Source organism: Camelina sativa, chromosome 4, assembly GCF_030686135.1.
Source record: "Camelina sativa cultivar CO46 ecotype springtype chromosome 4, ASM3068613v1".
In the NCBI taxonomy this organism is placed as follows: domain Eukaryota; kingdom Viridiplantae; phylum Streptophyta; class Magnoliopsida; order Brassicales; family Brassicaceae; genus Camelina; species Camelina sativa.
In genome coordinates, this window is record NC_141883.1 from 19,627,511 (window position 1) to 19,651,834 (window position 24,324).

General features: G+C 35.1%; 6 protein-coding genes and 1 pseudogene across 7 annotated transcripts; 6 read left to right on the forward strand and 1 right to left on the reverse strand.

Annotated features, from left to right (window-relative positions):
• Nucleotides 1–1,133: 1,133 nt before the first annotated feature.
• Nucleotides 1,134–3,011, forward strand: LOC104780640 (cytochrome P450 71A25). Its single transcript, XM_010505156.3, has 2 exons — nucleotides 1,134–2,161; nucleotides 2,248–3,011. The coding sequence occupies exons 1-2, from the start codon at nucleotides 1,307–1,309 to the stop codon at nucleotides 2,860–2,862; spliced, it is 1,470 nt and encodes a 489-aa protein (XP_010503458.2). The 5' UTR covers nucleotides 1,134–1,306; the 3' UTR covers nucleotides 2,863–3,011.
• Nucleotides 3,012–3,751: 740 nt separating this feature from the next.
• On the forward strand, nucleotides 3,752–5,521 carry LOC104780639 (cytochrome P450 71A26). Its single transcript, XM_010505155.2, has 2 exons — nucleotides 3,752–4,729; nucleotides 4,809–5,521. The coding sequence occupies exons 1-2, from the start codon at nucleotides 3,863–3,865 to the stop codon at nucleotides 5,418–5,420; spliced, it is 1,479 nt and encodes a 492-aa protein (XP_010503457.2). The 5' UTR covers nucleotides 3,752–3,862; the 3' UTR covers nucleotides 5,421–5,521.
• Nucleotides 5,522–10,287: 4,766 nt separating this feature from the next.
• On the forward strand, nucleotides 10,288–12,168 carry LOC104780641 (cytochrome P450 71A23-like). The gene is made up of 2 exons (XM_087510376.1): nucleotides 10,288–11,293; nucleotides 11,408–12,168. The coding sequence occupies exons 1-2, from the start codon at nucleotides 10,430–10,432 to the stop codon at nucleotides 12,005–12,007; spliced, it is 1,464 nt and encodes a 487-aa protein (XP_087366502.1). The 5' UTR covers nucleotides 10,288–10,429; the 3' UTR covers nucleotides 12,008–12,168.
• Nucleotides 12,169–14,696: 2,528 nt separating this feature from the next.
• On the forward strand, nucleotides 14,697–16,394 carry LOC104783895 (cytochrome P450 71A22-like; annotated as a pseudogene). Its single transcript, XR_015596859.1, has 2 exons — nucleotides 14,697–15,670; nucleotides 15,759–16,394. The product of XR_015596859.1 is annotated as a cytochrome P450 71A22-like (transcript).
• LOC104780642 (protein-L-isoaspartate O-methyltransferase 1-like) lies at nucleotides 15,942–17,730 on the reverse strand. The gene is made up of 5 exons (XM_087510377.1): nucleotides 17,572–17,730; nucleotides 17,086–17,356; nucleotides 16,829–16,993; nucleotides 16,458–16,744; nucleotides 15,942–16,296 (listed from the first exon to the last, which is right to left on the reverse strand). Exons 1-4 carry the CDS (start codon nucleotides 17,680–17,682, stop codon nucleotides 16,494–16,496), a joined length of 798 nt encoding a protein of 265 aa, XP_087366503.1. The 5' UTR covers nucleotides 17,683–17,730; the 3' UTR covers nucleotides 15,942–16,296; nucleotides 16,458–16,493.
• A 270-nt stretch (nucleotides 17,731–18,000) lies between these two features.
• LOC104780643 (uncharacterized) lies at nucleotides 18,001–18,687 on the forward strand. The gene has a single exon (XM_010505159.3). It carries the CDS (start codon nucleotides 18,147–18,149, stop codon nucleotides 18,528–18,530), a length of 384 nt encoding a protein of 127 aa, XP_010503461.1. The 5' UTR covers nucleotides 18,001–18,146; the 3' UTR covers nucleotides 18,531–18,687.
• Nucleotides 18,688–22,348: 3,661 nt separating this feature from the next.
• On the forward strand, nucleotides 22,349–24,137 carry LOC104780644 (KDEL-tailed cysteine endopeptidase CEP2). The gene is made up of 3 exons (XM_010505160.3): nucleotides 22,349–23,080; nucleotides 23,223–23,599; nucleotides 23,741–24,137. The coding sequence occupies exons 1-3, from the start codon at nucleotides 22,639–22,641 to the stop codon at nucleotides 24,002–24,004; spliced, it is 1,083 nt and encodes a 360-aa protein (XP_010503462.1). The 5' UTR covers nucleotides 22,349–22,638; the 3' UTR covers nucleotides 24,005–24,137.
• Nucleotides 24,138–24,324: the final 187 nt, after the last annotated feature.

Consider the following 24,324-nt stretch of genomic DNA (forward strand, 5'->3'; position numbering starts at 1 on the left):
GGAAAGACATTAGGTACTATCAAAAGATTTTGTGACGTTGGAAAAGAGTCTTTAGTTTCATTGGTTCCTAGAGCAAGCCACTTTGAGATAGCTAAAAGATGTGAACATGTTTTCTCCACACAGGAGGAGGTCAGAGCCGAGGTTCTCTCTATGGTGAAGGAGGTTGGACACAAGGTTATCTCCCTAAGGGAGGAAGGTGGAGGAGGTTAGAGGCAAGGTTAGCTCCCCAAGGGAGGAAGGCGAAGCGAAGGTTCTCTCCATGGTGTAGGAGGTTTGACGCAAGGTTCTCTCCATAAGGGAGGAGGGCAGAACCGATATTCTCTCCATGGTTAGTCATACACTATTGTGATGTAATTTATTTTTTATTCAAAATGTTTTTTAAGCCAACAATTTTAATGATTAAAGAAACTATGCAAAAGTGAAAGTAAAGAGATATAATAGTTGGCTTAATTTGTTCATATTAAACATTTTCTAGGTGGTGGTAAATAATATATTTGTAACATATAATATACCTAGGTGTAAAAAATACATTTTTAATAGTAACATACATAAAAGATTTGTATATGGATATAAATCAGTGTATTATAACAAAATTGTTTTTATAAATAATGTACAATAAATTTTAATATATTTTTACTCAATTTAAATGACCTTTAGCCTTTAGTACAAATCTGGTTGACCTTTAGCCTTAATTTACAAAACTTTAAATCTGGTTGACCTTTAGCCTTTAGTACAAAACTGGTTGACCTTTAGCCTTCACCATCTGACCTTTAGCCTTTATTTACAAAACTTTAAACCCGTACATCGGACGGATCTTTATCTAGTTCGAAATATAAAAATGAGGTATATAAATTTCTTTTAAAAATTTATTTGAAATATACATATAAAGTAAAAATGAGATAAAGAGTTTTGTCTTGTGGCTATAAAAAAAATCTAACAAATATATAAGATTCTTAATCATATATATAGAAGTAGATGACAAAATTTGTTATTTTCTTTTCTTGTTTTGGGTAAAATAACTTTTATTTTGTTATCTTTATCTTTAAATAGCAAATAAAAAGATTTTGTGTCACTTTAGTTGTCATGTGATTGGGTGCCATACTATATATGTAGAGATTTTTTACTCTTTATGTAAAGGATGTGAGAGGAAACTTTTGTCTCCCAATTAAGGCAAAGAAAGAACAAAATCTGAGTGGGATACTAGTAACGTAACCGTAGAGAAGCTTGGAAATATAAACCTAAGTCCAAAAGAACAAAAATTCACAAGAAAAGTTCTTGAAGATATTGAAACCCAAATATACAAATCATGATGATGATACTTCTCTTGTGCTCAATAGTTTTCTTTACCATTCTCTTCTCGAAAAAACAGTCGAGATGGAAGAAAGGTAAGACACCTCCGTCACCACCAGGACTTCCGTTGATCGGAAACCTTCATCAGCTCGGCCGCCACACTCACCGTTCACTATGCTCCCTCAGTCACCAATACGGTCCTCTCATGCTCCTTCACTTAGGAAGTGTCCCCGTTCTTATAGTCTCTTCCGCGGAGATGGCTCAAGAAATCGTGAAAACGCACGACGTCACATTCGCCAACCGCCCACGGTCAAAACTCTCCCAGAAGCTTCTTTACAACAATCGTGATGTGGCCTCAGCTCCTTACGGAGAGTATTGGAGGCAAATGAAGAAGGTGTGCGTCGTTCATCTTTTAAGCAACAAGATGGTTAAATCCTTTCAAGATGTAAGAGAAGATGAAATCACTTTGATGATGGAAAAGATCCGGAAATCGAGTTCTTTGCCGTTTAATCTAAGCAAGATCTTGGAGTGTTTAACAAACGATGTGATATGTAGAGTCGCTTTGGGAAGGAAGTACGGTGGCGAAACGGACTTCAAGAAGTTAACTGATAGACTTAGTGAGCTATTGGGGACGTTTAGTATAGGGAGTTTTGTACCGTGGCTTTCGTGGATTGATTGGATCCGTGGTTGGGATGCTCAGCTAGATAAGACGGGAAAAGATCTTGATGAGTTCTTTGAGAGAGTTGTCCAAGATCATGAAGATGGCAACCACCAAGATAAGAGTGATTTGATTGATGCATTGCTCACTGTTAAAAGAGAGAAGAGTGCCGGGTTTGACATAGACCGACTCAGCATTAAGGCAATCACGTTGGTGAGTGACAATACAATTCAGATTCAATAATATTTTTTATTTTATTTTTATAATATATAATTGTAGTTCTTGTTTTTGGTTATCAGGATGTTTTTGTGGGTGGTTCGGACACATCGTTCACGCTTTTGGAATGGGCGATGACAGAGCTTCTACGTCACCCAGAGTCTATGGAAAGGCTTCAAGAAGAAGTCCGCACGATTTGTAAGGGCAAATCTCGTGTATCGGAAGATGACACTCAAGAAATGAAGTATTTAAGAGCTGTGATCAAAGAGGCACTCAGGCTACATCCTCCTTTTCCAATGATGGCTCCTCACGAATCAACAGAGGATGTCAAACTAAGAGACTACCACATACCTGCCGGGACACAGGTGATGATGAATGCTTGGGCGATAGGGAGAGAGGTTGCGACATGGGGACCAGACGCGGAGGAGTTTAAACCGGAGAGGCATTTAGATACGTCTGTTGATTTCCGAGGTCAGAATTTTGAGCTGATTCCGTTTGGAGCAGGGAGAAGGATTTGTCCAGCAGTATCTTTCGCTGTGGTGTTGAATGAGGTGGTTTTGGCTAACTTGGTTCATGGGTTTGATTGGAAATTACCTGAGGAATCTACTCAAGACAAAACTGATGTCGCTGAGTCTAACGGATTTTCGGTTCACCGCGAGTTCCCTCTTTATGCCATTGCGTCGTCACCTACTACTTAGACTTGGGCATTTATAAAGGCTTTGTTATGTTATGCTATGTTATGTTATGTGTGGATTGTTTTTTTTTTTCTCGCCATCATCTATGTTGTTTTCATTAGTTGCCATGTGATTTTGGGTATTTTAATCAATCATCTTGCTTTGTTCAGAAACATGATTTACGTTCAATCATATATGTACTTTTTAGGGTGTAGAAACAATTTTCATTCCAAAAAAAAAAAAAAAAACAAAACAAAAACTATGGATTGAACTATTGCATTTTTAGGGTCTTGATCTACCTCCCGAATATTCAAATACATTGAACCGAATCGGAGAATAGATTGGATTGGATCGAAAGTCAGGTCGCGAATGACAATTTCATTTCTTGCATGCGTATTGCTCAAGTCTGATTTCTTGTGGAATTATATAAATATTTTTATTCTTTTATATATATAATTAAGGTTGATAAATTTTCTTTCAGATTTTGTTTTCTTATTTTAAAATTATATATTCAAAATCAGAAGTTGGAAACTTGGAATATATCAACCATCAATCACCGGTCTTATTTAAAAGAAGATAACACAATTATACATAATTACTGTCTTGTCGAGAGGATGTAGATAAGAAACCATGATCCTCAAAGATAAGTTATCCACCGAGTGCTTATTCAAACTAGACGGCACTTCGAAAGATTTAACGTTTAATACTCGATTTTTGAAAAAAAATAAAAATATATCATCATAGTTTATTTATCCATATATGCTATAAACAGAAAATAACAAAACTTGAGTGGACACTAGCTTGACTTTGGTCCTTGGAGAAACAAACTTGGCTTTGTATACATAAAATCCAAACGAGCAACACAACAATCTTAAAAATTATTTGTGTAAAAAATTTCTTAAAAACTATTTACAAGAACAGTCTCGACACTTGGCTTTCAATGTATATATAAAGTCCAAACGAGGAACACAAATTTTTTAAAAGAGTACTCTGCACCAAGAACTATCTTGAAGAATCCAAAAAAATGGAAACGATGATCATGATACTTCTCCTATGCTCAATAATCTCTATTACCATTATCTTCTTCAAAAAACAAACTACAAGGAAAAAGAAAAGCAACACACCAACGTCACCACCGGGACTACCATTGATTGGAAACCTTCACCAGCTCGGCCGTCACGCTCACCGATCACTATGCTCTCTCAGCCACCGTTACGGTCCTCTCATGCTCGTCCACTTTGGTCGTATCCCGGTTCTTGTAGTCTCTTCTGCCGAAATGGCTAGAGACGTTTTGAAGACGCATGATCGTGTTTTTGCTAGCCGTCCACGGTCTAAAATCACTAAGAAGCTTCTTTACGACGGGCGTGATGTGGCCTTCGCTCCATATGGAGAGTATTGGAGACAAATGAAGAGTGTGTGCGTACTCAGTTTGCTCAGCAGCAATATGGTACGATCCTTTCGAGACGTGAGAGAAGAAGAGATCATTTTGACGATGGAGCAGATCCGGAAGTCGAGTTCTTTGCAAGTGAATCTAAGCGAGATATTGACGAGTTTAACGAATGATGTGATATGTAGAGTTGCTTTGGGACGAAAATATGGCGGTGAAGTGAATTTTAAAGAGTTAATGAAGAGGTTTACAAGGCTACTAGGAGCGTTTAGTGTGGGGAGTACTGTACCATGTCTTGCATGGATTGATTGGATCTCCGGTTTGGATGGTGAGCTAGAGAAGACGAGAAACGATCTTGATGAGTTCTTTGAGAGAGTAGTGCAAGATCATGAAGATGGCGACCACCGAGATAGGAATGACTTTGTGGATGTGTTGCTCGCAATTCAGAGAGAGAAGAGCGTCGGGTTTGAAATCGACCGGTTAAGCATAAAGGCTATCGTCTTGGTAAAGAAATAAGAAGAAATAAAAATTTATATTCATTGATGTTTAAGTTTATAACCGTAGTTCTTGTTTTGGTTTATAGGATATTTTTGTGGGTGGTACGGACACATCGTATGCACTTATGGAATGGGTAATGACAGAGCTTCTACATCACCCCGAGTGTCTGAACAGACTTCAAGAAGAAGTACGAACGATTTGTAAGGGGAAACCGCGTGTATCAGAAGAAGATATTCAAGAAATGAAATACTTAAAAGTTGTGATCAAAGAGACAATGAGGCTACATCCTCCACTTCCATTGATGGTTCCTCACGAATCAACTCAAGATGTCAAGTTAAGAGGCTACCACATACCTGCCGGTACAGAGGTTATGATCAATACATGGGCGATTGGGAGAGAGGCTGCGACATGGGGACCAGACGCGGAGGAGTTTAGACCAGAGAGACATTTAGATTCGTCTGTTGATTTCCGAGGCAAGGATTTTGAACTGATTCCCTTCGGAGCAGGGAGAAGGATTTGTCCAGCAATATCTTTTGCTGTGGTGTTGAATGAGGAAGTTTTGGCTAACTTAGTGAATCAGTTTGATTGGAGATTACTGGTTGAATCTACAGAAGTTCGAACAGGTGTTGCTGAGTCAACTGGAATAGCAGCTCCCCGCATGTTCCCTCTTTATGCCATTGCATCAACTACAAATTAAATGTTTGTATATGAAATAAAATTTCTAAACTAGATAAATACAATGTAAATATTTTTTATATCATAAAGGTACTATAAAAATGTGACAATGATATTGTGAAACTACAGATTTTTTATATCTTTACTAGAAATAGACTCGCGCGATGCGCAAGATAACTTTATAATAATTTTAACATATATTAAATTTATTAAAATATTTAAAATTTATATTTTGTGTTTCGATAAATTATCTTATGTTTGTTATTTGTTTTGTTTTAAAATAAGTATTCTCAGTCACTTAAAATGAATGACTATTGATTAGTTAAGCATTAAATTGAAATTTTTTGTTAATATGAAAGGTTACTTTAATATATATAGTCTGTATCCCGTAATATATAGAACTCTTCATGTTTTGATGCACAATCAAGACGTACAAACATTTTTACGTTGGGAGAAAAATTATTGATTACGTATAAAATGAAGTGCAGATGAGCATGGACATTATGTGTTAGTTTGTCCGCTTTTAACATAATCTATAAAATATTCTAAAACCAGAAACCTCCAAGAAGGGCGAGACACTAGCTTGAATTTCTCGAATAACCTCTTCTTGAGCTGAAACTCATGCTCTTCCTTCATTCTCTGTGTAATTAATTTCATTAATTATATAACTAAAGGTAGCATAAATAATTTGGTTAAAAATTTCATTAATTATATACCAGCATGCTTCACACATGCTTAAAAGTTTTATTATTATAATCTGAATGTTTAGCAATAAAATATTTCAATCTTAATAAATTATACAAATGACTTCAAATGCATTTGTGTTCTAGAAGTAGAATTCTTTCTGTTTCTTGATTAATTGCATTTGGAAAAAAAAGTTTTCTGTTAGATATTTCTATATTTTGATCACATACTTTATATCTATTGAACATACTAAATGCAAACTGAAATTTAGTTTAGAATTGAGTAAAAAATGTTATTAATATATATTTATATATTATTATATCAAATAAAAATTACTTTTTTGTGTTATACTTTTCTGTTTATATATATATATATGTTGTATATACTCAAAATGACCAAAGAAAAAGAGTAAAACATACCATCATATTATCGAATTACTTTTTTTTAGTGTTAACTGCATAACCTAAGGGAACATAAAATAATTGTTCACCAGATAATATTTTTTTTCTTCTATGTTTTTATTTCTAGAATCATGTGATGGATGGAAAAATAGATAACTCAAATCTTCCTACTTCTCCAAGACATTGTTCTCTCTCTTTCCCTTTGTCTCTCTCTCTCTAGAATGCAATTGGGATTCGCTTAGGGTGATCTTTGGATCTTTCGATTTGATAAACACACGGTAGAGGTGAGTCTTGTTAAATGCGTATTGATGAAACTTGCACGTATGGTCAAATCCCATTGCCTTGTTCTGCTTACAGGTAAGCACTATCATCAACAATCGATCATGGCTAGGAAAAATAATGGAACATATGAGAAGAGAAAATAAGTGCATACATAGTCTAACCCAAACAATAATGTTGTGAAAAGAAATTAGATGTTAATTATATTTTAAGAAAATAATTAAGACTAAATTGTGTAAGAAAATAAAAACTGAATTTGGAAGAATCACATGGCTTTGGAAACCCATATCATGAGATATATATCACCTAGACGTCCAAATCTTCCTCGACCCGAAACCCTAAACCTTCGCAAAACCTTTCTCATCAGAAGTCATAACCTATAAATAAAATAAAAGACTATAGAAATGGTTATCGGGAACAGAGTTAACAAATACATAAAAACACAGTTGTAACGTTAAAGAACAAATTTAAAGTAATAGTATTTGAAACAGTTAATATTTGTTTAAACTCATTTTCATGGGTAATACATACAAACACACTTGTATAAAATGTAGCATGGGTAATAAGTAGCATAAATACTGTGACTAAGATATAAAATCTATTCGGGTTTATGAATTCTGATTTAAACTAAAAAATTTATCAAATGTATCAAAAGAAAACCAAATTACAACATTGATATAATAAATAGGCATTCGAAACAATATTTACCAACATTTACAAGTGAGAACGTGTTATGTGCCTATGACTCAACTTATTTATTTCAAAACCTACAAATGTCACATAAAGGAAAAAGTTAAATATTACAAAATTTAGAAAATCATGTGAGAGGTTGTAACGGCCCGACCGCCACCTATTAGTAGGCCCCATGTTCAATCGCAGTCCATGGGTCCACCTTCCTTAATGGGTCTCACGTCCTCTCACTAGACCCGTGAGCCCATCCATATCCGACGTTCGGTTTGCTACGTCCGGGAGGTTTTAAAGACTTGTTACCGTCCCTACAAATCACCACAAGATCTTTCCCTGTGTTTTGTGCTCACTCACACAGTTCCGACAGTCACTTCCCGAAAGGTCACCATCATAAGACTACTCCAGCATAAGCACGCTTAACTGTGGAGTTCTCTCAGGACTCTTGACCAAAAAGATAAATACACTTTGGTGACATAGGTGGTCAAATCAATTCTTTTAAACCTTTCTGCAAGTCCCTGAAACCGGGATGCCATAATTCACCCCAACAAACAGATCGCAACGTTCTCGTTGCGCACCAAGACCGTCACCCCCAACGGTGTGAACCCACTTGACTCCACATTCGTCTCGGTTCGGCTCTGATACCACTTGTAACACCCCGACCGCCACAAATTAGTGGATACCATGTCCAATCCCAATCCATGGGCCCACCTTCCTTAATGAGCCTCACGTTCTTTCACAAGGCCCGTGAGCCCATCCATATCCGACGTTCGGTTTGCTACGTCCGAGAGGTTTTAAATACTTGTTATCGTCCCTACAAATAACTACATGATCTTTTCCTGTGTTTTGTTCTCACTCACACATTTCCGACAGTCACTTTCCGGAAAGTCACTCATCCTGAGACTACTCCATCATAAGCACGCTTAACTGTGGAGTTCTCACAGGACCCTTGACCGAAAAGATAAGTGCACTTTGGTAACATAGGTGGCCAAATCAATTCTTTTAAGATATATTTGGGAAAATAGACAGTTTTTCAAACTTTCTTAGGAAAGTAGTACAATCACTATTCACAATTAGTAAAATAAACGGTTTATACTATAGAACACTATTTGGATGACTCTCCAACCCTCAAATATAATATCTACAGATAGTGCCATGTGTATTAAAAAAACAAAACTTTATCTTTGTGAACAGGAAATCGTGTATTTCTCTCTTCTTACTTTTTTTTCCTGCTTCTACGATTCTCTCTCTATCATTCTCTTTCTATATATATTTTTATTTTTATTTCTTTTTTTATTTTCATCACATTCCTATTTTCCTAATTATTCAAATATTTATTAATATATTTTTTGTTTTTAATTTTTTTCCACATACAAAAAATATATGTTTTTTTTATAATTTGATATGCATTTTTTTTTAATGATTTCAAATATATTTCATATATTTTATCTTCTATCCAGCAGTATTTGTGTACCGTTTAAATCATTCAGCATCTTCGATAGATTCAAACCGTCCAACAATTTTTATGTACGGTTTAAGCCATCCAACATATTGGATAGATTCAAACCGTCCAACAATACTTGTGTACGGTTTAAACCATCCAGCATATTGAAAGTCTAAGAATTAAATAAATTACATCTGTACACTTCAAATGTATATAGACATTTGTACACTTAATAATGTGTACAGATATCTGTACACTTAATCAAGTGTACAGATATCTGTACACTTAATCAAGTGTACGGATACAAAATATGTAAAAAATATCTAATATTATCAAATAAAATCATCAAACAAAATGCATATCAAATTAAAAAGAAAAAATATAGATTTTTATATATCTGAAAAAAAATTTAAAAACCAAATTTTATTTACTAGTATTTTAGTTTTTAGATTGAAGGGGCATATAATAAAGAAGAAACAAAATAAATAAAAAAAGATTTTTTTTTTGCAAAGATGGAGAGAGACGAGAGTTGGAGAAATAGATCGGAGAGATAGTTGAAAAAAAAATATTGGAGAAAGAGAGGAGAGTTGCACAATATGTGATAATTAGAGATAAAGACATAATAGTAATTACATCAATTCTCCTTTTCTCTATTAGACAGAGGTTATATTACACGCACAGTGATGAAAGTCTATTTTTCTAATTTTGAATAGTAATGTGACTACTATTCTAATTATGTTTTGTAAACGTACTAAAATTCAAAGAAACCCTTCTTTTAAACCTCTCAGCAAGTTCCTGAAACCGGGATGTCACAGAGTTAGAATATGATGTTTAATGAAGACTGTGTCTAGCTATTTATAGATTAATTTGTAGTAGTATGAGAGATTTTTCAATTTTTTTTGGTCAAACATCAAAAAGAGTTATGGTTACATTTCAAAGAATAAATATATCATACGTTTTGTTTGTATTTTTTTTTTAGTAAAACACAAATTGTATAGCAAGTATTTTTCTTGTTGTTGAATGTTATTTGAAATATACAAATAAATTGGTGCAGAATCACAACTGAAAGTTTGAAATGTTATTTAAAAAACCTAAAATATACAAATAAGAGTATATACATTTGAGGATATAAATAGATTTTGTGGACCTTTTATAGGTATTAAACAAAATCTAACAAATAAGGTATTTGAAAAATTATAAAAGTAAAAGATAATTTTTTTGTTTGGTCAAAGATAAGTTTTTTTATTAATCTTATCTTTGAATAGCAAAAATGTGTACGTGTCAACTTAATTGGTACTGTGCTTGGATATCATATTATATGGAGAGATTTCTTACTTTTTAATATATGGAGAGATTTCTTACCTTTTGGGTTTAAAATTATCGAGGAAAAATTGAGTGGACAATAGTGGTATGTAACGCATAGAAGAAACTTGGCTTAAATATATGACCCAAGTGGCCATGTCCACAAGAAGAACACAAAAATCTTAAGAGAGTCTTCACGAGAAAAGCTTGAAGCTAGAATCCAAAATTTACGAAAATATGATTATGATACTTCTCTTATGCTTAATACTTTTCAGAACAATTCTCTTCTTCAAAAAACAGACCACAGGGAAGAATTCAAATCCTGGCTCTATAACATTTCCATCCCCACCGAGACTTCCATTGATCGGAAACCTTCATCAGCTCGGCCAACATCCTCACCGATCACTATGCTATCTCAGCCACCGTTACGGTCCTCTCATGGTCCTCCACTTCGGTAGTGTCCCCGTAATCATAGCCTCTACAGCAGAAGCGGCTCGAGACATTCTAAAGACGCATGATGCTGTTTTATCGAGCCGTCCGCGGTCAAAAATCTTCGAAAAGCTTCTTTACAAGAGCCGTAATATGGCCTCAGCTCCTTATGGAGAGTATTGGAGACAAATGAAGAGTGTGAGTGTCATCCATCTCCTCAGCAACAAAATGGTACGGTCCTACCGAGAGGTGAGACAAGAAGAGATCAGCTTAATGATGGAAAAGATCCGAGAGTCGGGTTCTTCGCCGATGAATCTAAGCAAGATCTTGTCTAGTTTAACTAACGATGTTATATGTAGAGTCGCCTTGGGACGCAAATACGGTGTTGGAACAGATTTTAAAGAGTTGATAGACAGGCTCATGAGGCAGTTGGGTACGTTTACTGTTGGGAGCTATGTACCGTGGCTTGGGTGGATTGATTGGGTCAGCGGTTTGGAGGCTCGACTGGAAAAGACCGCAAATGATTTTGATAAGCTCTTGGAGAGGATTGTGCAAGATCATGAAGATGGAGACGGTGATAAGATGGATTTCGTCGATGTACTACTCGCAGTTCAGAGAGAGAAGAGCATCGGGTTTGAGATTGACCGGTTCAGCATTAAGGCAATCATATTGGTAAGAGACTTCAAACTTACATATATAAATATACATATATCCAATGTTTTTATAACCATTAATTTCTTTGTTTTGGTTTGGACTTTTTTTTTTGGTGTGGATTTCACGTTTCAGGATGCTTTTGTGGGTGGTACCGACACATCCTCCACGCTAGTGGAATGGGAAATGACAGAGCTTCTAGGTCACCCAGAGTGTCTGAAAAGACTTCAAGAAGAAGTCCGTACAATTTGTAAGGGCAAATCAAGTGTATCGGAAGATGACGTTAAAGACATGCACTACTTAAAAGCTGTGATCAAAGAGACACTCAGGCTACATCCTCCAGTCCCATTGATGGTTCCTCACCAATCAATAAAAGATGTCAGGTTAAGAGGTAACTACGTACCTGCTGGCACGCAGGTTATTGTCAATCTTTGGGCGGTCGGAAGAGAGGCAGCAACGTGGGGACCAGACCCGAATGAGTTTAGACCGGAGAGGCATTTAGACGGGGATGCTGATTTCCGGGGTCAAGATTTTGAGCTGATTCCGTTTGGAGCAGGGAGAAGGATGTGCCCAGGAATATCGTTTGCTGTGGTGTTGAATGAGGTGGTTTTGGCTAACTTAGTGCATGGGTTTGACTGGCAGTCTACAGAAGATCAGACCAATGTTGCTGAATCAATCGGTAGTGTGATTCGCCGCATGCACCCTCTTTATGTCACTGCATCATCTACTGCTTGACTAAGGGCATAATATGTATTAATATATATGCTTAGTATTATGTTATGTCTACAATAAACATGTTTACTCATTTTAAAGTGTTGTTAGCAAAGAGATGTTTGAGATTTGAAGTTTCGAGTTCCTTAACTAATTTAGAAAGCCAAGTGAGCTTACTTGATTCATTTCTTCTGTACAACAAGCATCATCAATCTATTTTTCAAACAAGCATGAGCTCATTGAACCAGAAACGTTAGAAGAACATCAAACGAATCTTGAAAACTTTCTATCACGTCCTACGGATCCAAACTATATGCGCAGAGAATCCGTCATAGACTATGACTCCTAGTCAAAATTTCTAACCCGATCGTTGGAGAGTTGGAGAGATTTTGGATCGGAACTAAGATATGGGATAGTCATTTCATTTTCTAGCACGTATGCTCACGTATAAATTACTAGATTAGGACCCGCCCGATATGCGGGTTTAGAATTTTTAAAATAAAATAAAATTTAACAAAAAATATAAAGTAAGTATTTCTAGTAAGTATTTTTAGTAAATAAAAACTATCTATAAAAGTAAATAGATACACCGAAGTGTCCAATGTAAATATATGGTGTAAAAGGTGTGATTATGCAGTTGAGACTATTAATCACATCTTTTTTTGAATGCCCTCACTCGTGTGAAGTTTAGAATTTATCTCTAACTCCGGTCTCATCAGAGGGTTTTTCATATAAGTCGGTGTACTCAAATATGGATTTTGTTTTCTGGAGGGATGTACAAGGTGATCCTGATCAACTTCTTCAATTACCATGGTTTTTATGGGCAATCTAGAAGGCCATAAATAAAAAAAAATTAAGGTTTAGAGATCGAGACGAATGATATAATTGCTCAGGCTTTGGGCGATAATTTAGCTTGGGAAGAGGTGCTATCTTTTACGGCGGTCATGTCGGCTCCATCTCCGTCTTCGGATGTCCAGGTTTCTTCACCTTGTTGTCAAATTGATGGTTCTTGGAAAGCAACCAATGAGCATTCATGATTGAGCTGGTGGTGTTGCGTTGGTGAGGAGCAAACCTTATTGTTGGGGGCCAAGTGTCTAAGACAGAGCTCCTCCCCCTGCATTCAGAGTTAGAAGCGTTGTTGTGGGTCATGGAGCGGATACGTGCTGAGTTACTCACTATGGTGCATTCCCCCGAATATTGGCCATCCTTATTCAACTTGCTTGATGAGTTTAATTCGCTGGAGTTTTTTCCACTATTCTCCATCTCTTTGATCCCGCATGCGACAAATTCGAAGGCGGATTGTCTTGCATGTGCTTCGCATTCTCTTATCTCTGAAGTTTCTTTTGTAAACCCCTTCCCTCGGGCTTGGGCAACTAACCAAGGAAATTCCTTTTAATTTATTGTTTGGTTGAAATAAAAAAATAGATACACTTTCAGTTAAAGAAAATAGTTGTAGATGAGTTTAAAAGTATTTAAATTAAATTAAATTTAATAAAGAATATATATTTAATACTTTTCGTAAGTAAAAACAATGTATAAAAGTAAAAAGATAAACTTTTATTTATAGAAAATAGTTGTTTTTTTTGCTATAATACACTAATGTATATCCATTTATAATGTACTGTCTACATTACCACCAAAAGTTTATTTGTACACCCAAATATATTTTATTGTTAAAATATACTTTTAGTCTTAACTACTACCAAACAAATTGTCTTTATGAACACATTAAATAACCTATTATATGTCTCTTCACTTTAACATTTTTATAGTTACAAAAACGCATATTTTACAATAACAGTATATTTTACATATTCCTATCATATATATTACAATAACAGTCTTCTGAATTAATTATTTGATTGATGAAAAAAATATGAGACGATCTAATTTTTTTTTTTTACTTCAACAATCTTTTTCTTTATGTAAAGGTGAGTATTTATATTTTTTAGAAACAGTAACTAATTGTATAATTTTCACAATCATTTTTTTTTATCTTATATAGAAAGTAATATTTTTCTTGTAATATAGCAAATAAAAATTAAAATAAGTAAACATTATTATAATTTTAAATTTTATGGTATATATATATATATTATATTATAATTAGATTTTAAATAAAATTAGGTTTTATTTTATCTATTTACTTTTATATAAAACCTTTTTAGGTTAGGTTTTGAATTTTTACATTTTTATTTTTAAAAATTTAATAATGAATTGACATGTGTCAACATCTGAATAATATAATTGACACGTGTCACGATCTTGTTAATGAATAATTTTGTCATTAAGGTTTATATAATAAGATTGTGAAACTTATAATTAAAGATTTTTGTATATGTAATTTAAGAATAAATATTAGAGAAAATTCGAATTTTTTTTGTAATATTCAATCTTTAATAACCGTCTTATTTACCAAAGCACATTGTTGATATACATAACAAACTGTTTTGTGAGAGGTCACACTCGTTACTCTTGAGAGGATGTAGATGGGAAACACTAAACCCTAATCTCTCATGTTCAAAAGTGGACGGCACTTTGGAAAATTCGACAATTTCGAGTGGAATAATATTTAATTATCCACGTACGTACGTAAGACTATTTGAGTGGACAGTAGTTTTGGTCCCAGGAGAAACTTGGCTTGTATACATATACGTCCAAAATTCTGGCTCTACTATAGGAATTTTGTGGTTCATTCTATATGCACCACCCATCTACATTTCTACTTTAGTAAGCTTGAACAATTTTTCTTTCTATACGAATCAGGAACACGTAAGTCTTAAGAACTCTTTACAAGAAATTCTTGAAGAATCCAAACATGGAAATCATGATGACGCTATTTCTTCTATGTTCAGCAACCTTCATTACCATTCTCTTCTTCAAAAACCAGATGACTCGAAAGAAAAGCAACACACCGATGTCACCACCGAAACTTCCGTTGATCGGAAACCTTCATCAGCTCGGCCGCCACCCTCACCGATCACTGTGCACTCTCAGCAAAAGTTACGGTCCTTTCATGCTCCTTCACTTTGGTCGTGTCCCCGTTCTTGTAGTCTCTTCCGCAGACATGGCTCGAGATATTTTGAAGACGCATGACCTCGTTTTTGCTAGCCGTCCACGGTCAAAAATGTTCGAGAAGCTTCTATACGATAGGCATGATGTGGCATCAGCTCCTTATGGAGAGTATTGGAGGCAAATGAAGAGTGTGTGTGTCCTCCAGCTCCTCAACAACAAAATGGTCAGGTCTTTTCGAAACGTGAGACAAGAAGAGATCAGTCTGATGATGGAGAAGATCCATAAATCAAGTTCTTTGAGAGTTAACCTAACCGAGCTATTGGTGAGTTTAACGAACGATGTGATATCTAGAGTTTCTCTGGGACGGAAATACAGCAGTGAAACGGGATTCTAAGGAGTTAATGAAAAGGCTCGTGAGGCTACTGGGGGATCGAGTTTAGTGTGGGGACTTATGTACCGTGGCTTGCATGGATTGATTGGATCTCTGGTTTGGATGGAAAGCTAAAAAAGACAGGCAATGATCTTGATGAGTTCTTGGAGAGAGTTGTGCAAGATCATGAAGATGGCGACCACCGAGCTAGGAATGACTTTGTTGATGTGTTGCTCGCAATTCAGAGAGAGAAGAGCGTCGGGTTTGAAATCAACCGGTTAAGCATAAAGGCTATCATCTTGGTAAAGGGATAAGACGAAATCAAGTTCATATTCATTGATGTTTTAATTTATATAACCGTAGTTCTTGTTTTGGTTTTTCACTATTCAGGATGTTGTTGTGGGTGGTACGGATACATCCTACGCACTTATGGAGTGGGCAATGACAGAGCTTCTTCGTCACCCAGACTGTATGAACAAACTCCAGGAAGAAGTCCACACAATTTGTAAGGGTAAATCAAGTGTACCAGAAGAAGACAATCAAGACATGAACTACTTAAAAGCTGTGATCAAAGAGACAATGAGGCTACATCCTCCAATTCCATTGATGTTTCCTCACGAATCAACAGAAGATGTCAGAGTAAGAGACTACAAAATACTGCGGGTACGCAGGTAATGATCAATGTTTGGGCGATCGGGAGAGATGCTGCGTCGTGGGGACCAGATGCAGAGGAGTTTAGACCGGAGAGACATTTTTATTCATCCATCGATTTCCGGGGTCAGAATTTTGAGCTGATTCCATTTGGAGCAGGGAGAAGGATTTGCCCAGCAATATCATTCGCTGTGGTCTTGATAGAGGTGGTTTTTGCTAACTTAGTGCATCAGTGCATCAGTGCGCTTGTTCCCTCTTTACGCCATTGCATCATCTACTACTTGATGGAGAGGCATTATATATAAATGGTTTATTATGTTTACATGTACACAAACAAGTTTACTTATTTGAAAGTCTTACCACACAAGTCACAAAGAGATCTTTACGACTCGAGTTCTTGACTAACTAAACTAATTTCGAAAAGCCAACTGAGCTTACTTGATTCATTCTTCTGTACAACGAGCATTCATTTCATCAGTCTCCTCTCAGCTGGGCTTCACGGCTAGTCAAAGGAACATAACGAACCGAAGTTTCACTCTTGACGCTAACCGAACCATCTGAGTTCTTATCCACCACTTGCAGATCTTGGAATATGTTCCCAACAGGGATCACAAGTCTCCCACCAGGTTTCAACTGATCAATCAACGCCTCTGGGATCTCCGGTGCTGCTGCTCCAACATGAATAGCATCATAAGGAGCAAACTCAGCCCATCCTTGCCTCCCATCTATTTTAAAACCAGCAACGTTAAAAAAAAAAAAAAAAAAAACACCAAACAAATCTCAAAAACATGAATGGGAAGGAAGCTAACCTCCAACATGAACAGCAAGAGACCCTTCTTTCAACAATGACGAAGCACCACTCGCTTCAATATTCTTAACAGAAGAAGCCACAAGTTCAGGAATATGTTCCACACCAATAGCACGACCTTCGGATCCAACCATAACCGCAAAGCAAGCAGTTAAGTACCCAGTCCCTAACAAAATTAAAATCACATTTCTTATTCATCTTCCTCAAAAGCAAAAAAAATGACTATAGACTGAAGTAAACAAAGAAAAAAAAACAAACCGGAGCCGACATCAAGAACACGCATTCCGGGTTTCAAATGGTTTTCAAGAAGTTGAAGACACATTGCGTGCATATGAGGAGCTGATATAGTCACATTGTAACCAATAGACAGGGGACTATCAACATAAGCAGAGGAGCGATCCGGCACAAATACGCCTCTATCAACAGCCTCCATAGCTTTAGCAACTTCATCTGATGTAACAATACCATGGTTTTGTAAATTCTCAACCATAGCTTTGTTCTTGTTGATACTGGTTGGACTCCAAAATTGCTACAACATCATCGGTTACCAAAACAAAAAACAAAAACCCCAAAAAAAATTAAGGCGTATCAGAAATTGAAATGATCTAGTTCAAATGATTACTAGTCTTAGTGATCTGAATCGTCAACGATAAGTATTGAATCGAATTGGGCAATGGAAATCGTAATTACATATATCGATCCGAATCAAAACGATTATACAGTAGAGAGAGAGAGAGAGATTACCTTCATTTTTATGTGAGAGAAAGCTTCCGGTGAGAAGAGAGAGTAACGGTTCAATTTAATGGGAGCAAAGAGCAGAGTGAGACGAGAGAAGTGGTGGCGATTGAGCATCATAGCGGAAATTGCACGCAACGAGCGAGTTTTTTGGTCACCTTTTTGCAGTGTTTCCCATAATTTTCTTTTATATTTTGTATTTACCCCATACTTTTTAAATATTTAAGTTTGGCCCAGAATTACTTTTATTGATTTTTAAAAAAAATTGCTATCATAATTTTAGTATTCATAACAAAAATTTCTACCAAAATGTACTCTTGAATTTCTGATTTTTTTAATGACTATTAAGGAAACAAAGATGCCCTTAAAGCTCAGTGGTAGAGCGTAAGTCTTGTATAGCCTTTATAAAAAAAAATTTTGTCAATGCATTTATATCACCAAGACGACGTCGTGGTAATTTATAACGTGAAAATCACCAAACAACGTCGTTTTTGCAGATTCCTTCGGGACTTCACAAAAACCTCAGTGTCTGAGTCTGAGGACGGCCATCGTCGGCTTCGTTTTAGGGGTTTTTAATCTTGAAAATGGCGAATCTTATGCACAGATTTCTTAGGAACCAGTCTTGTTTAAGAGCAATCCCGAAGCTCACCACCACTACGTATCTTTTAAAGCCTAGCATCGGCAACGTCGGCGAGTCTGTATCTGTAGAATTCGATCCTGTTCCACTTACCAATCCAGTGATTAACGTCGCCGGAACTAAATCTCTCCGGTTTTACCCTAGTTTCCCAATTGGTTACGGGTTTAACCCGACTCTGATTCGTGATAATTCGGGTTTGATTAAAACGGTCGATGCGGTGGAGGAGGACACGGTGATTTATGCAGATAGTGTGAAGAAGAAGAGGAAGAAGAAGATGAATAAACATAAGTATAGGAAACTTAGGAAACGTCTTGGACGCAAATCCAAGTAGAGGTTGCTTTGTTTGATTCGATTCCCCTTTTTGCTATATATTCCGGTGAGGAAAGTTTGAAACGTTCGTCTTTTAAATATTTGGGGATTTCAAACTCTGAATCATGTTTTTATTGAATTAGATCGATAAATTTTACAGTCAGTGTTAATCGTTGCAATGATTGCTCTGTGTTATAGCTTCAACGGAATGTGCTTACGAATGGGAATGTTCCAAGTTTGTGTTTTTGTTTCTTGCATTGTCCCACTATGGAGCCTAGCGCAGAAGTTGAGTTTTTTTTTAGGCTTTAGTTTGTGATGGTATTGACTTTTTTTTTTACTTGGTTGCTTTGATCAGCTGGTTTATATATATCTTGATCCTTGATATATATACTTTGCAATCTAAAATTAGGTGTGTTACATGAGATTACTCCCCTCTGGTCTCCTTTAAGGATACCTAGATTCACATGGTAGTATATTACCTCAGATTCTGAGGATAAGTAGGCTAAAGCGAGACTGTTTTCTAGCAATGTTTTATTGAACCGATGATACCAGGGTGGTGGTTTCAACCGATTTGCTATTTTTGTTGTTGTTGCAAATACTGTCTTGATAATGATCGGTTCAATGATTCTCCAATGGGGGTTGTGTAGGGGTATTGCTGTATAGATTAAACAGTGGTAGTTTGCTTCTACTATTGAGGTTACTTGTTCCAAATGTATTACTAATCCGAGGGTTTGGTCGACCTAATTTCCAAATTCAGTTAGTTAATTGAGTGAGTTAATTGTCTTTTGAAATCAGATAATTGAGTGAAAGACAATTTACCCAATTTTTTCGAAAAGGAAAAGGAAGAAAGACAATTAACAAAACTGATTTTGTTTTTGTTTTTACAGCAAATGCCTAATTACCCAATTTGAGCAAATATATCTATAGGCTACAAGCCAAAAAATATATCATACCCAATTTGTGTTGATAGAAGCACATCACCTAGACCACTGAGCTAAGGAAAACTTTTATTGAGAGTAGCCGAATTATTAATTTTATTATAAACGGTGGCACTTGCTTGGCTTCTTTGCCGGCTATGATTCTCATTGTACCAATATTGTAGTAGTTGCCCATGCTACTAATTTTAATTTTTAAATGATCAAGTCTAAATGATAAATAATTTTTTTTTATTTCTAAGAGAGTTGATGAGTTAAAAAGTTTTAAGTTCGCACACATACAAAAAAAAACAGTAGGTATTACGAACCAAATGCATTTGTTTATTAAACTCAATTCATTTGGTTTTTTTTTTCTTTGCTTCACCAAAATTTAAAATTTAAGTTTACACAGACAAATATATAAATATATAAATATATATATATATATGAGCCTTTCAGTTCCAGATAATTTCATTAACAAGTCTCAAATAAAACTGTGACACTTAGTTGACGACGGAATGCTAGCTAAAAAAATCAATATTGAATTTAAAATTAGTAGTTTTATAGAACAACTTTCAGGCTATTATCTAAAATTTGGAAACAATTCATTTCATTTACTCCATCATCTGAAACCTTTGAGGTATGAATTTACTTTTAAAAAAAATTGCAATGTCTGTCAATAAGTTGTTATTTATGATCTATTTGTTTTAGACGGTGAAAGTGCTCGTGAAAAATCTGTTGAATAACAACATTCTGCATATTAAAATCATTCCGATAATTTGATGTTACAAAATGTTGTTGATTATAAAATCGCCTAAATACTGTTGTTCGTTACTCCCTATAATCCATTAATAATAACGAACAAATATTGTATATCAAGTTTGTTATTATTAATGAATTGTAAACTTTAACTAAAAAGTTTGAATATTATTGAGAAAATTGTAAATTACAAACAAGAAAAAATATTTATAATCAATTTTTAAAACGTTTTCTTCTATGTGTGAAAATCCAAAAACTGGATTAATTAATAAAGGAAGGAGTATATTTATAAAATATCAAAAATATTAGGTTTAGAGGTGGTACAAAGCCGAAAAAAAAAAAGTGGTACAAAAAAACTCCGTAACAAAAAAAAAATGATGAAACCAAACTTAAAAAGTAGACAATATTGTTTACAATATGTTTATTTATTGCACCCATTTACAAGTAGACAATATTGACAGATTCAAATTCACATATTGCATGTTTTTGACAAAAACCGATTAGATATCTTTGTGAGAGTACCCTTTCCAACTCATAAGTCGATTCAGGTTTTGCTAAAGTCCTCAGAAAAAAAAAAGAGAAAAAAAACTATCGACTTTGTTTGTTTGGGATTCATCTTCAATTATTTGAATCTTTCAAAAGATTTGGTAATCCTAACGTTTTGGATATTAAATTGGATAAGGTTTTAAGGACATTTAAGACACGCTAGCTGTGTGGATCGGTCCACGATCCCTATACAACAACACGTTATTGTAAATCTGAATTATTGGGTTTCGAACGTACAATATTCATAACCAATAAAATAATAAGAATCACTTGGCAAGAAACTAGGAAACATCTAACCACGTCGTTGCATTTTTGAGGATCGTATGATTTATAAAATACACAAACTTAATTATACAGAAAGAAAACTAAAGTATGTTATGTAAGATCGATCAATGTTGCATACGAAAATTATTCAGCCTCCTGAATTCCTAATAGAGATGATAAAATAATCAAGTAATATAATTATTATTTCATAGAACTATGGAAGCTAGTGATGATATTTTCTTAACTTCATCATTCATCCACAGGAGTTTAAAAAAAAAAAAGTATTACTACAGGCTTGTGCGAGAAGTGGAATATCTTTCGTACGTATGAATATTCATCAATTGGCTAAGGATTACGATATCAAAGAATGATTAAAATATATATTTCCTCACATTAAGAAGCATCTATGATCCAACCGTTATGCGGATACTAAGCCAAGAGCCATTCCAATTATTCATTCTTATCCACTACACATTACGATCGTTTTCTTTTTGTTCATAAGTGTTCGTTCATCTTACCTTCTTCAGGATTCAGAATAACAAATAACTAGAGATTAAGATGTGGAAATGTAAATAAATTGGCACGAGACGAGATCCTCTCTCGTAGAACACATGGCAATACCTGGATCGATGGAGAAAAACTGTTTTCTATATGACTAGTACATAGTCATTAAATGGTCGATATTAATCAATTATTTTGGTACGTAATTGCTCGGTGCAGGTTTAAGACCTTTTTTTTTATGCTTCAAAAAAAGTTAGTTTAAGCTTCAGAAAATGCAAATGATTATAGTTTGGGGATTCAAGTTTTTTCAATAATCTTAGAAATTATCAAAGTCTTACATAATAACGTGTTATGCAAATTATAAATGTACTATAAAAATTTTCTTGTAATTTTTCATGGATTCTACGCATCACCTTTTTCGCTAACACCAAAATCAAAATCTTTCTATAAAAATTAAAGATACGATAATCATAGAATTAAACAGTTTTCTTCTCAATTAAAAACGATCGAAATATTTGTTTTCCCATTTTAAAAACTTGACGAGCGAAGATTTTATTGTACAAGGCATTATAGGTCAACAATGCCATGGTGTGAACAGCTTTTGGCACCACAGTTTTGGGGACATATCTTAATCTTAATTAATGCTTTTATTATTTTCTTAAGTAACTTGTTGCTTCGTCTCAGTTTTCCCATTATTGTATAAACTATCCATCAACGATGACAAATCATTCCTTCTTTAAGTGTTCATTTAGTTTTCTTTCACTGTCATCTAAATTAGTCAAATCGAACATTCATATCATATGTATACACAACACACACATATAGTTATATAAGGGCATGAAAATTTTATAAAACCAGAAATACAAAATATTATGATAGTATTGTACACTATTTTAAAAAAATTACACTTTAATGATGGGTTTCTTAATCGGTTAATCCTATCAGAAGCGTGTCCTAAAAGCGTTCCATAAGTCTAACCAAGACGTATACACAATAACGATTCACTTTTAAATAACGCTGATGGTAGTTGAGTCATTTCAAGTCTCAAAAGAAAAATATTTCTCTGTGCCTATATATTTCCGACACCATTTCATTGAACTTTCAACCTGAAACAAATAATCAACAAACAAAAAAAAAACACACACAATGAAGAAACTTCTTTTGATATTTCTCTTTTCTCTTGTCATTCTCCAAACTGCTTGTGGATTTGATTACCAGGACAAGGAAGTAGAGAGCGAAGAGGGATTATCAAATATGTATGACAGATGGAGGAGCCACCATTCTGTTCCTAGGAGTCTCCACGAAAGGGAGAAGAGATTCAACATCTTCAGACACAACGTGATGCATGTTCACAACACCAACAAGAAGAACAAATCCTACAAACTTAAGCTCAACAAGTTTGCAGATTTAACCATAAATGAGTTCAAGAATGCCTACACCGGTTCTAAAATCAAACATCACCGGATGTTGCAAGGACTGAAACGCGGCTCCAAACAGTTCATGTATGAGAATGCATCCGGATTACCAGCCTCAGTTGATTGGAGAAAGAAAGGTGCTGTCAGTGAAATCAAGAATCAAGGAAGATGTGGTAAGTATTAATCAAGTCAATTAGTGAGAAATGCTATATATAAGTATGTTATCAAGAATATGATTTTTCTTTAAGTATAAATTATTAATGTAATATCTTTGTTGATATAATGATTTAAATTTGCTGAATATATAATTACCAGGAAGTTGTTGGGCATTCTCTACCGTAGCAGCTGTTGAGGGAATCAACCAGATCAAGACGAACAAGCTGGTCTCACTGTCTGAACAAGAACTAGTGGATTGTGATACTAACCAGAATGAAGGTTGTAACGGAGGTCTTATGGAGATAGCATTTGAATTCATCAAGAAGAACGGTGGAATCACCACCGAAGATAGCTATCCTTACGAAGGTATTGATGGTAAATGTGACGCTTCAAAAGATAACGGCGTGCTTGTGACGATAGACGGGCATGAAAATGTCCCCGAAAATGACGAAAATGCTCTTCTTAAGGCTGTTGCAAACCAACCTGTATCTGTTGCAATTGATGCTGGAAGTTCAGATTTCCAGTTTTATTCCGAGGTAAATATAACATTAATAATGTTTCGTATGTTGAATATAATATGGCTACTATGCTATTAGATTTGAACCAACGAATAAAACGACTAACGCCAAGCCATATGTCGTGTTGTATTGTATATAACATTTGGTAACGTGTTGTAGGGAGTGTTTACGGGATATTGTGGAACAGAGTTGAACCACGGTGTGGCAGCGGTCGGGTACGGATCTGACTCAAAAGGGAACAAGTATTGGATAGTGAGAAACTCATGGGGAGCTGAATGGGGAGAGGGAGGATATATAAAGCTTGAGAGAGGGATTGATGAATCGGAAGGGCGTTGTGGTATTGCGATGGAAGCATCGTATCCGATCAAGCTATCGTCTTCTAATCCTTCCCCGAAAGACGATGATGTCAAAGATGAGCTCTAGATTTATGGACACATTGTGTAAAACCATATTAATGGTGATCCCGATTTCTTGTTGATTCATGCTTTTTATTTCTTCTTCATGATTTGATATTGATGTTGGTTTTGAGTTTGAATAAAATTGTCTCGTTTTTCTATATCCTATCAGTATAGATAGTCTTTATCTATAGTTGTGTTTATGTTGTATAGATTTCGTAATCTCCAAGTTATCTCGAGATTGCGATCATAACAATCTTAACAACCTCTTGTATAAATATGTGCACTCATTGTTGAATAAGAATCATCAATTATCATCTCTCTACATGGTATCAGAGCACTGATCCT